At 35.8% G+C, this 13,245-nt stretch overlaps 1 protein-coding gene and 1 long non-coding RNA gene across 3 annotated transcripts in view; one reads left to right on the plus strand and one right to left on the minus strand.

Moving 5' to 3' along the window:
* LOC115216636 (tRNA dimethylallyltransferase) overlaps nt 1-10,049 on the plus strand; it is a 351,240-nt gene extending 341,191 nt beyond the window's left edge. For both annotated transcript variants that reach the window (XM_029786122.2, XM_036506693.1), the window contains 4 exons: nt 1,936-2,045; nt 5,207-5,324; nt 7,566-7,634; nt 9,931-10,049. In XM_029786122.2, the coding sequence (XP_029641982.1) occupies nt 1,936-2,045; nt 5,207-5,324; nt 7,566-7,634; nt 9,931-9,980 (347 nt within the window). In that variant the 3' untranslated portion in view covers nt 9,981-10,049. The remainder of the gene's footprint in view (nt 1-1,935; nt 2,046-5,206; nt 5,325-7,565; nt 7,635-9,930) is intronic.
* Nucleotides 1-13,245, minus strand: part of LOC118765135 — a 98,862-nt gene that overhangs the window by 74,842 nt on the left and 10,775 nt on the right. The window lies entirely within an intron of this gene.

Here is a 13,245-nt window from a genome sequence, read left to right on the forward strand (position 1 = left end):
TCCAGATGCCCAACATTCTAGATAGGAAGAACTCATGTGTATGACCATCATTATTGCAGTTGTTTTGCTGTGTGTATTTATCACGGCTCTATGAGCCAGACAGTGTTTCTAATATGGTGTTGTATCAACTATTATAATAATGAGCTTGTTTGTAAGTTTGTCCCGAATCACGCAATAAGGAAGTATCAGTCTAAGTAAGAGTAAAAAAAGAGAAGAGACAAAATCATGATAACAATGAGAGAGGGAGTGGTATCAAACAGTGCCTCTCGCACTCTCTCTCTCTCTCTCAACAAATACCTTTTCACTTTATTGATGAACGTTGTCTCTCTCTATCTACAGACACACACACTCTCTGAACAACATTTTCGCGGATTTTTTTTCTAGTAAACATTAATAATAATATATAAGTAAATAAGATTTTTGCACCTCAAAAATATTTTTTCTGTATCTCTATGGATGTTTGACTGATCTGGAATATTTTCTGCTTAAAAAGTTGCAAAGTTAATAGAATATAAAATAAGTAAATAAGTAGTAATTTTTAAGTCATAGAATTAGAATACTGTCTATTGAAAGAAAGCTTGATAATATTGTCTGTTTAAAGGAAGCTAAATATAAAAGGAAGGTAATTATAAATATTTACAAATACTTGCCGATACAGTGAAGTTTGTAAATATTTATGAATGAAGAATTTTGCTAAGGCAGTGAAATTTGTCTTCAAGATCTTTTTCCGTTTCAGGCGGTAAAGAGAGCAAGAGAGAATAACAGAAAGCATGTAGGTGTTCCTGGAAAAAATATAAGTCTATATGTGTATGCCGTTAATGTAATCCTGTGTAATTTTGGACTTTGTATGGTTGTGTATTGAAATATAAACAAACTAACGTACACACACACACATACACACACACACACACAAATATACTCATTTGTTTTGAAGTTTGTGTTCCATTGTTTTAAATATACTCATCCACCTGCTATGGAGAATGAATCAGACAGAAGGCGACAGCCAGTCTCACACAGGAAGAACTGGACACAAGAAGATTAAACAATACATTAAGGTTATTGAATCAATCACAAGAAGTGAGACAAGAGAGATGATGAAAAGGAGCACCTAAGCGCACAAAGGAGAGATATTCAAAGAGAGAGAGAGAGAGCAACACAAAAGCACCAAGATGAAACAGGAGAGCAAGCAGCAGAGAGGAGAGAATATCTACGAACAAGAGCATCGCAAAGGCAACAAGATGAAATGGAAGTGGAAGCAGCACAAAGGAGAGAAATCAAAACAGAGAGAACATCGAGGAGAAGAACGGAAGAATAATGGTTAACACTGAAACAGACCATCCAAAACAAGGCAAACTCATTGCTGGTAGGGTTTTCACTAGAAACGTTGTGTTGAAACAATTACTGAGATAAAGGTTGTAATGCTTATTTCTGTATCATTTTTGTAACCTCAGAAATGAGCACTATTCTAGTATCAGGGGTGATTTAATCAACTAATTCCCTTCCTACAAATTACCAGCAAAGTATCATCGTTTAACGTCCGTTTTCCATGCTAGCATGGGTTGGACGGTTCAACTGGGGTCTGGGAAGCCAGAAGGCTGTGCCAGGCCCAGTCTCATCTGGCAGTGTTTCTACAGCTGGATGCCCTTCCTAACACCAACCACTCTGTGAGTGTAGTGGGTGCTTTTTACGTGCCACCTGCACAGGTGCCAGACGAGGCTGGTAAACGGCCACGATCGGATGGTGCTTTTTACGTGCCACCGGCACGGGGGCCAGATAAGGCTGGCAACGGTCACAATCGGGTGCTTTAGAAACAATAATAACTACTATTAATGTGGTGTGCTGGTAGAATCGTTAGTATAACTCTCCCCCCTAAAATTCCTGGCCTTGTACCAAAATTTGAAACCATTATTATTATTATTAACACTATTTACATAGGTTCACCTGATAATACTCCACCAGTCTATGCACTTGATGCAACTGATGTTACGCACTGGCAAAACAAAGTTCACAACCCAGCTGTGGAAGTTCTACAAGCTATGATGAAGGTAAGTACAAGATGCTTAAATTTGGAGATTTATCCATGGTAAACTGAACAGTACAAAACTACGTTTTAATGTTCGTAAATGCTTTCTTTATTACCTTAGCAAAGGCGGAGGTATTGTTTTCAGTCGTGTTTGTTTGTCAATGGACAAGATATCTCAAGAACCGCAGGATGGATTTGGATGAAACTTTCAGGGATGTTTGGCCTCGTGACTGGCACGAACTGATTAGATTTTGGGATCGATCCGGCACCGTACAAGGATTTTGGATTATATATTTTCCTGTTTCTTTTGGGGTTTTTTCTACTTAATTTTTGGGAGCGGTCGGGTTCATTTTTAGTATTCTCGTTTGTGAGAGCAGATATTCAGATATTCTCATTTTAAAAATCATCTCTGGCTAATTGTTGAGAGGACGTTGGTGTCGCCTTGGCGGAGGTTTGTGCTCTTAACTAATTTATTTTGTCTAATGCCGCTGATAATTGTACAAGGGGGATAACTCTATACTTAACAGTAACTATTGTGTAACCGGTTTTAAAATATAAAATTGTGCAGTAATAAATATCTTTTTTGTCATTTGTTTCGATCTTTAGAGTGCGGCCATGCTGGGGCATGTTGGAAGACTTTTTAGTCGAACGAACCGACCCCCATACTTATTCTTTCGTTCTCGCCTGCCGAGCCACTAACTTACGAGGACGTAAACAAACCACCACCAGTTATCAAGCAGTGGTGGGAGACAAACACCAAGTCTTACGCACATAAATATATACAAATACATACATATACATAGGATGAGGGTCTTTCTGTTTTTGTCTATCAAATCCAGTCCCATGGCTTACGTCTGCCCGGGGATTCAATAGAAGACACTTGCCCAAGATGCCACGCAGTATGACTGAACCCGGAACGATGTAGTTGAAAGCAAAGTTCCTACTACATAGCAACGCCTGCGCCTATTATTAAATTGTCTTATTTCCAAACATTCTGGGAAGTGACCTTGTTGAGATCATTTCTATGAAATATAGTTACTTGATAATATAGTTGTAGTTTAGAGTTGTGTCCCTTGCATCACTTTGCTGATCTGCAATCGCCGATTATATTCAGTTGTATTATTGTTGCATATAGCATAAAAGCGGCGAGCTGGTAGAATCGTTAAGCACGCCGGGCGAAATGCTTAGCGGTATTTCGTCTGTCGTTACGTTGTGAGTTCAAATTCCGCCGAGGTCGACTTTGCCTTTCATCCTTTCGGGGTTGATAAATTAAGTACCAGTTACGCACTAGGGTCCGTTTGTCTGTCTTTGTTTGTCCCCTCTGTGTTTAGCCCCTTCTGGGTAGTAAAGAAATAGGTATTTCGTCTGCCGTTACGTTATGAGTTCAAATTCCGCCGAGGTCGACTTTGCCTTTCATCCTTTCGGGGTCGATAAATTATGTACCAGTTGCGTATTGGAGTCGATCTAATCGACTAGCCCCCTCCCCAAAAATTTCGGGCCTTGTGCCTAGAATAGAAAACATTACTGTTGCATATAGCTGTACACACTTCTGTATCTAAAATTTGGGTTATATAGAAAACTATGACCGAGCTTCTTTATTACAGTGGTTGTTCTATTTTACAGCGCAAACATATTACACAACTCACTCGCTATATTTCCATACTCCGAGGAATATTTTACTTTTATCATCATTATCGTTTTCACGTCCACTTTTCCATGTTCGTGTGGATCGAGCGGAATTTGTTGAGTGGATTTTCTACGGCCAGATGTTCTTTCTGTCGCCAGCTCTCACCTTTTTCCAAGTTAGGTAATATTTCTTCATGACCAGACGTATGTTCACAGAAGATATGAAACGAAGGATACTATTTGCATGACGGTGAGATTCGTTTACAACTATCACGCGATGCCAAGGCAAGGAGATAGCAACACACACATAAACAGGCTTGTTTCAGTTTCTGTTTACCCCTCTTGTGTCCTGTTTTTCTTTTTGTTTTAGGAACAGTTTTTATCTTTCAAGATCTGACTACAACTAGAGGAAGGTCTAGAAAGAAGTTTTTTTTTTTTTATGTTATAACTAGTAATAACAAATATTATTAATGTCACAAACGTAATTACTTTTGCTGACAATGGTGAATGTGTCTGAATTTTGATCAATTTGTGAACTACTTACTAAAAGTACTCCCTTTTTAAGATTCAAGAAGATAAATCAGCCACAGAATATCAAACACTAAGGACCTGATGTAATTAATGATGGCCTTCATTAATTAGGCTACAGTTATGATGTAAAAAATACTTTCATATCAATCATACCAGTACTTATATAGTCTAGTATTTCATCATCATTTAATTTACTTTTCCATGCTTGCATGGGTTGGACAGAATTTGTTGTGGCAGATTTTCTATAGCCGGATGCCCTTCCTGTCACCAACCCTCACCTATTTCCAAGTAGGGTAATATTTCCCCATGGCCAAACATATTTTTACAAAAGATTGGAAACAGGTCGCTACTTGCACAATTGTGACGCAATTATTGCACCATGTCAAGGCAAGGAGAATATGCACAGACAGACAGGCATAAGACAGGCTTCTTTTAGTTTCTGTCTACCAAATCCACTCACAAGACTTTTATCAACCTAGGGCTATAGCAGAAGACACTTGCCTAAGGTACCGTACAGTAGAACTGAACCCAGAACCATCTTGTTGGGAAGCAAACTTCTTACCACCCAGCTATGTTTGCACCTATACTTACTATATACAAATTTTTACAATCAATATCTTTATTTAAAAAGAGAGAGATTAGAGATTGGTTAGCTTAATTTCAATCTAGTAAAATTTATCCAAACTTCAAAAATGACAAACAAAAGTGTTAGAGAAAGAGTAGAGCTACAAAACAAAACAAAAAATCCATAAAGCACTTAGACAAAGATATTTTTCATTTTAATTTAGAAAACACTGAAAAGGATTAAGATAAACAGAAAAAAAAATTATCTGACAACCCAGCAGAGCTTTGCAAATATCTTAAATTTTCAAAACATTGTAACAGTAATACAATAACATAAAAATACATGTATTTCTGTTCATTGCCAGTTGTTCAAGAAACTACACTATCTGCTTTGACAACAACCCTCTTTAATCAACATTTTGTAAAACTATATTAAACAGAAATGAATTTTCTTCTCTGCAGGATGAAATACCAGCAATTCCAACTGCACCCCATCTAGAAGAGCCTAAGAATAAACATGTGTTAAATGTTTGTGATATATGTGATGGAATTATATTAGTTACAGAAAAGGATTTCAAGAGTAAGTTTATTCTCTTTCTCTCCTCTATTCTTCCCCTGGAACACCATCAACAATGATGCTATATAATCAAATTGTTGAAATAAGGAGAATGTAGGGATACAAACCAAAATAAATTATGGTTTTCCATTAATTAATAAATTTACTCGCAGTTTTGTTGTAACACTACAGCGACAACAAGGATGATAAAAAATGCCTGTTTGATGCTAAATAAACCTCTTATTAAAAAGAAATAAGTCACAGAAGAATGATTTCTTCTAAAAAGGCCCATCTGTTTTACCTATAGACATCAACCATCAACAACATCAATCTTGGAGATAATCATATTTATTGCTGCTCCTGGAAACTGTTTAACTGGAGAAACTCCCTGATCTCTGAGCTATGCACCCTGTTAAGTGACTCATTACTCCAGAAATCCTTCAGGGGAAACCCATTTCAGCCATCTTTAACATTAAATTAGGGAATTGATGCTTTCCACAAGTTACTTTCTGTAATAATTCAATTTCATTTTAGCAATAAATATACCATGTTAACCTGTTTAGTCTTAGTGAACTTTGGTGAAATTGGGTATTTGGTTTTTTTGTTTTTGTTTCTTAATAGGAAACTGATTTAGCTAGAAATATTTTCTTTCATACAATCAAATCCTTTTTTTTTCTATATTTAGACAGATTAATTTGAATTGAACCCATCGTAGATGTTCAGTAACCTATTTCTCTCTATCTGTTCCCCTACTCATTTAACCCTTTTGATACCAACTGCTACAACTGCCCACTTCCTGTTCTAAAAACCTGCCATCAGAACTCCCTGTTAACTTATGATCCAAACACCAATTTCATAAATGAGTTGTTTTACTAAATTCTTTATTTTCAAAAGCAATTGAAACAAAAAGCAGCATATTCAAAATGATGAATATGGTCTGGTTGTTTCCTATTTTACTAACATGTTAAAAGAATTCAGAAGTAAAATGTAAAAGAGAAACGATGAAATGGCAAAATGTACTTACTTTTTGCATATACATTTCTACAAGAACACATACTTCATAATATTACATTTGTGTTTAAGGCAGCAAGATGACAGAATCATTAGTGTGCCAGACAAAAGCCTAGCAGCATTCCATCTGTCTTTACATTCTGAGTTCAAATTCTGCCGTTTATCTCTTCAGGGTCGATAAAACAAGTACCAATTGAGTACTGGGGTTGATGTAATTGACTTACTCCCTGTCCCAAAATTGCTGGCCCGGTGCTAGAATTTGAAATCAATATTATATTTGTATTTAAGGCAGCAAGCTGGCAGAATTGTTAGTATGCCAGACAAAAGTTTAGCAACATTTCATTTGTTTTTATGTTCTGGGTTCAAATTCTAGCAAGGTCAACTTTGCCTTTCATCCCTTCAGAGTCAATAAGATAAATGCCAGTTGAGCACTGGAGTCGATGTAATTGACCAACCACATTACCCAAAATTTCAGACCTTGCACCTATAGTAGAAAGGAATATTATATTTGTGTTCCTATAGCTACTATAATAGGAAATTAGCATGCTCACTTGCTGTGCTGCCCTGGAAAACATTTATAGAACTGATTTTCTTGTAGCAGATCTGAAAATGGCAAAAGAGAGATCTAGAAAAATTTGCATCTCTGATCTATGTGGCTTGTCAAATGTCACTCTCAGAGTATCCATAGAGTGAAATATCACTTTTCAATAAGTAAATTAATGTCCCAGTCCTGCAATGTGTATTGTTACTGTATTTCATACATTTGACACAGCCCAATGCATAGAAATAAAGAATTAATAAATGATGTATGATATATTACAAGTAATGCAATGCAGAATGTACAAGTAAAGAAATAATGTGTTATATATTTGCTTGGTCACTCTTGAGTAGAGTGATGTAGTGAAAGCATGCTGAGCCCATAAACCCAGAGGTTCATTGATTGAAACTACACTCTGCAAAGAAATGGATACTAATTTTCATATTATACATCACATCTGAGTTATCTACAAATATACCAACTGTACACATGTACATATATCTACAGAGATAGGTACAAATTATATTGTGTAATAGAAATTTATATAAGATTAAGGGTTCAGCAAATGATCAGGACACACTAGAACCCAAGTAACAATGTAGCTATTTATCTTCTGATGTAAGTGCACACACACACATAGAGAGAGAGGAGATAAATAGCTACCTTGTACTGAAATATTATGACAAATATCTATAATGTTTGTGCTTTATTTTCAGTGCATATGGCAAGCCGCAAACATAAGAAAAATTTGGCTAGGAAAAAAGCACTGGAGCTAAAAAATCAAGGTAAAACAATTTCAATCTGACAGAGTGAAGAAAGTAGGGATTAAGTTGATTAATAGCAACTTGATATTTTATCGATCTTGGTGGAATGGAAAAAAAAAATTTGAACATTAAGCAGGCAGCTTGATTCCTTTTTCATTTTTGTGTATAAACCATGATCCTTGCCAAAATGTAATACAGGAATTTGAAGCATTGCAATATTCATGTCTTTCTAAGTATATTAATGGGTCAAGATAGTGAAAAAGTACTGATTATATTAATCCAAGAAATTTGTAAAATAAAGAAAATTATTCTTAGAAAACTTTATGGTTAGATAAATGAGTATCAAATAAGATTGTTTAAAAATAAAATAGGTGTTTCTAATGGTGATGTGGGAGATTAAAAAAAGACAAAGTTTGGCTAAATAGTTGGAAAGAAAAGATATTGAACTACCATTTATTGATGTATCTCAATATTGGGGAAAATAAATGGCAGTTATTTTCTCCATTTTATAGATTAATTAAAAGGGTGAAGATTATAGGTGCAGAAACCATATAGTCAAAAAGGCCTCAGCCACATGAAATGAGTGTATGTCCAAGTTATGAGAGGAATTAGTTGATTATTATTGATACTGCAAAACTTAATGTACTTATACATCCTTGAGCAAGACACTACTTGACTTTCTGTCAGCACTATTTAATACAAAATGAATGACATATTGTTAGAGAATCAATTGTACTGATTGAATTGACTAGTTGCTTTAGAAATTAAATTCAGATCCTGCTATGGCTGATTTGTTTTACCTACATTTTACAAATTTACATTATTTGGAGGAGGGTTTAAACAAGGCCTACAGAGCTTAGGAGCCAGTGCCATAGTATGTGTGCAACAAACTGCAATAGATTTTGAAATAAAGTACATAAAATCGACTTAATAAATCAAGGTCCGTGAGTAAGGAAGAAGAGGATTTCTGAATTTCAAACTAGAACTTATAACTTTTTTTTTAGTCCAATATGATGTCATTTTGGAAAATACAAAATGAAGAAAAGTACATTCTTTAAATTCATAATTTTATTCTGGAAAGCAATTTTAATACTCTTATAAGAGTAAGTTAATAGAACTATTTTATTTAATGTGCCTTTTTTCTTATATAAAACAGTAGTGTCTGTCTTGACAGAAATTTGGCTTCTATTGCAAATAGCTTGAGCAACAACGTGAAGTAAGGGTTTCCATCCTTTCCCAGGGATGGGTGACAAAGACACACACACACACACACTCACAAGCTTCTTTACAGTTTCTGTATCTCAAATTCATCCATAAACGATTGGTTGGGCTGAGTTTGTAGTAAAGTATGCTTGCCCAAGATACTGCAGTGGGAATGAACCTAGAACTACATGGTTGAAAACCAGGCTTCTTAACTACACAGCCTATGCATGCACCTGTTGATAAAATTCAAAATAAAATTCTTTGGGGTAGTTTTGGATCATTCTTTCTCCCTCTGCTGACTTTAATGCAAAAAACACACACAAAAAAAACTTAGTTTTCGCCCCTCACCATTCCATTTATTATTGAAATATCAGCCTTTCGTTATCTACACTCTCGTAAAGGTATTTCTGTAAAATGCCATTTAAAATATGCATTCTAAGGAGTTATAAAACAACAACGTCGAAAATCAATCGCCCGCCCAAAAATCCTAACGTTTACCTTCGAAAACTTATTCCAGCAAAATTTCATGCATTTTTCGAAATGTTTTGAAGAGACAAAGTCGGGTTAGTGGTGGCTGAACAAACCGTAGTTATGTCGATGCTCTTAGAATTACTCGATAATAATAATATGCTGCACTTCAATCAAGCAAACAATTGTGGCTAGTTCAAAGGAAAGTTAGTATCCGAAATATCAGAACTTACAAGTCTAAATTTTATGATTTATCATTCTCACCTGCTACAATCTATCTGCGTGCATTTATGCCGCAAGTGCCTATGAGAGAGATTCTCTCAAGGTTTAATAGCGCAGTATTAGGTGTGTTATCAAAGCATCTATGTCAAGTTGGATAAAAAGATAAGCTTTTGGTATTTTTACTTTTACAGTATAGGGGGGTTACAGCAGCTTCATTGACGAACGACACAATATAAGGGAAAGAATCCCCATAAAATAAATCTTTTTTTTGTTCTGTATTTATTTATTTTTTTAAAATCCTCGATCAAATCGTTTTCTTCTGATAATGTAAGGTGATAACTTTCGCGTTATTTTTTCAAGAATTTCATTTAATTACGACCAGTAATGTTTAACACGCAATTATAATCAAAATTATATATTTCAGAAATCGAAAAGGAGAAACAAAGGGACGTAACTGAAGAAGAAAACCATTGAATATCGGCGATTTCCACAATATTTTATTATATTTTAAAATATTTTAGATAAATTACTTTACACAAATCACATTCTTATCGCCTTTTTTAAATTATTTTTACTGGTTTCAAATGTCTAAATGTTCTTTGGTGTCTGAGAGGTAACTCAATATTAAATGCTATAAGGTATTTACATTCTTCGACTAATATATATGTATACTCTTTTACTTGTTTCAGTCATGTGACTGTGGCCATGCTGGAGCACCGCCTTTAGTCGAACAAATTGACCCCAGGACTTATTCTTTGTAAGCCTAGTACTTATGCTATCGGTCTCTTTTGCCGAACCGCTAAGTTACGGGGACGTAAACACTCCCGCATCGGTTGTCAAGCGATGTTGGGGGGACAAACACACACACAAGCATATACACACACGTACATATATATATGCATATAAAAGACGGGCTTCTTTCAGTTTCCGTCTACCAAATCCACTCACAAGGCTTTGGTTGTCCCGCGGCTATAAAAGACACTTGCCTAAGGTGCCACACAGTGGGACTGAACCCGGAACCATGTGGTTCGTAAGCAAGCTACTTACCACACAGCCACTCCTACGCCTATGTATGTATGTGTGTATATATATATACACACACACATACATATATACATTAAACTCCTCACTTGTATCACTATCAAACCAAGAGTTTAACTACGGTCTGTCCATAGCACTTAGCATTACCTGTCACTCTTTGGATATTCTAGATACTAATACCTTTATATATTAGCAGTAATACCCGTCGTTAATCGGATAATTACTTTTAGAGTTTCTCAGGCCAAGAAGCTAGAAAAATGGGTACATCATATAGAAGAATAGCTTTACAGAATCCAGGTGACTGCGATGGCACTGAAAAGGCTACAGATCAAGTGTTCCTTTTGATGTTTGAATAGGAGGTGTGCCAAAGGAGAATTGAAACTATAGAGAGCTACTATGCCACTATCAACTTGATCATTCTTAATCAAGCCCTGATGCGAAATAGATATTATACATGCCATGCAAGCCGCTCTATTAAATTTTGATGGTACATTATGGAGTAGATTAGATAGGGAGAATGCATTTGATATAGCAATGGGCTCACATGATTCTGCTGAGGCCAGTGACCTAGTCAGAATATATATCCTTTCATTAATCCAGTCTTCCTTTCCGGATGTAACAGGGGGTCTATATAGGGATTATGCCTTATTTTTCTAGACAGAAGTAGTACAGTTAGGCATAGGAAAGATGGCTTCCCTCTGATCACGTGTCAGCGACGAGAGTCGAGGAGGAGAAGTAAGAGAGAGGGAACAGTGAAGGGGAGAAGAGAAGGATAGGAAAGGGTGGGAGAGAAAACCAGAAAGGATGAAGAACAAGAGAGGGAGAGAGATAGACAGAGAAGAGTGCGCATCGTAATTATTAAGATAAAACTTACTTGGAAAAGGATGCGTGGCATTCGATCATATAATATAAATATATATATCTTTAGTTTCAATCATTGGACTGCAGCCATGTTGGGGCACTGCCACCTTGAAGGGTTTAGTTGAGCTAATCTACTCAAGTACATTCTTTTTTGAAGGCTTGGGGCTCTTGTTAGATTTCTAACCATTTGACTTTTCACCTGAATATTTTCAAAAATTGTAATTTTGAAGTAGTTTTGCATGCGTTAGGCTATATAAATACAAATTCACACAAAAACCTGAAAATGTTGGTTTTTTTCTAAGAAAATGCAAAAGAAACTGACGTGTATCCTTCAAATCCAATCTATAAGTGGCATAATAAATATTTAAAAGATATTCCAAAGATTCTCTGAATGACTATATGCACAGGCCTGATTGTGTGCATTTACAAAAAACATAATCGTGTACATACCCAAGTATTAAAGAGACGCTCACAAAGAACGTATAAAACTACACACACACACATATCTACAAACAGCAGGAACTGTCTTAACTCAAAATGCCCTGTTAGTAACCAGCCTGAACTCCAACTAAAAGAATTTAAATAAAGCTCAATGAAAATAAACACTCCTATTCCAGATTCAATAAATCTCAAGAAATATTTCACTTCGAAATTCAACTCAATTCCAGTCCATTCTATTCTATTCAAGAGTTGTTCTTTGCATTCAAGCTGATTCTGATACAGCAAACCTATGATGAAAGACACGCTAAGCACGACTATCCCAGCTTTTGTTCCTGATATAAGAGAATATATCTTGCCCACTTTTTTAAAGATTAATCTGAGAGAGATCTGGTCCCTTCGTCTCAGTAACATCAATACACGTATAAAATACATATATTGACTCTTACGCAACTGAAAAAAAGTTCTCCCTCTTTTTTTTTTTAAATCTTGACAAATGACAAAAAAAAAAAAGCGATAAATTAAGAAAGTAGGGAGGGAAATCTCAGTTATCATCAAGTATCGTCTGCACTCAGCAGGTTCAATAGCATGGATCATCATTTAATTAAAGTTTGTCTAATTTTTTATATTTATCTATCCCTATAATTCTTGGTTTTCCCCATACTACTGTCATTCGGTTTGCCGTTTAATTAAAAGTTGTTGTTCCAACTCTGACCATCTGTTTTATCACTTTCTTTAATAGTATTCAGGCAATACATCTCTTTTAAAAATAGTAGGGGGTGATTTAAGAATATATTTAGTTACTATTTCTAACAAGTCGGGCGCTCATACTTTCGTCCAAGGGAGGTAACTCTTCATCCATAAAAAAGTATTGCAGTGTCAGACCTTTACATCGTTAAGTGGAAACGCGCTATGGACCGAAAGAACAGCAACAGAAATCACCAGAGGCTGAACTCCCATTAAGCAAGTATTTCAGTCTGTTATTTCCCGACACTCTAAGGGAGCAGGATCCACTTAGGTCATGACACTCTGGCGTTCTCTGCTGGTTTTGAAATGTTACCTTTAGTGGGTATTGAACTCAGAACTTTCTGGTGATCTTATTTCCCTGAAAGTGGTTCATACCACTCACCCACAAAGACTGCTGCGAGAATTTGCACTGTTGATGTATCTCAAAGTGGGTCTCTCCTCCTACTATGTTTAGCGGTTTGCAGTTCCAGTTACCATTTCTCTTTACCCTTAGCCACCTTGTAGTTTTTTTACTTTTTCAGTTCAGATCCTACCAAAGTCACCTTTGCCTTCCATCGTTCAACGTCAATGAAATAAAGCGACAGTCAAATACCAAGCTTTAAGCAATCGCTTATGCTCTCCTCTCAAAATTCCTGGCCCTGTATCTAAATTA

The sequence above is a fragment of the Octopus sinensis genome, linkage group LG10, assembly GCF_006345805.1.
Source record: "Octopus sinensis linkage group LG10, ASM634580v1, whole genome shotgun sequence".
NCBI classification, from domain to species: domain Eukaryota; kingdom Metazoa; phylum Mollusca; class Cephalopoda; order Octopoda; family Octopodidae; genus Octopus; species Octopus sinensis.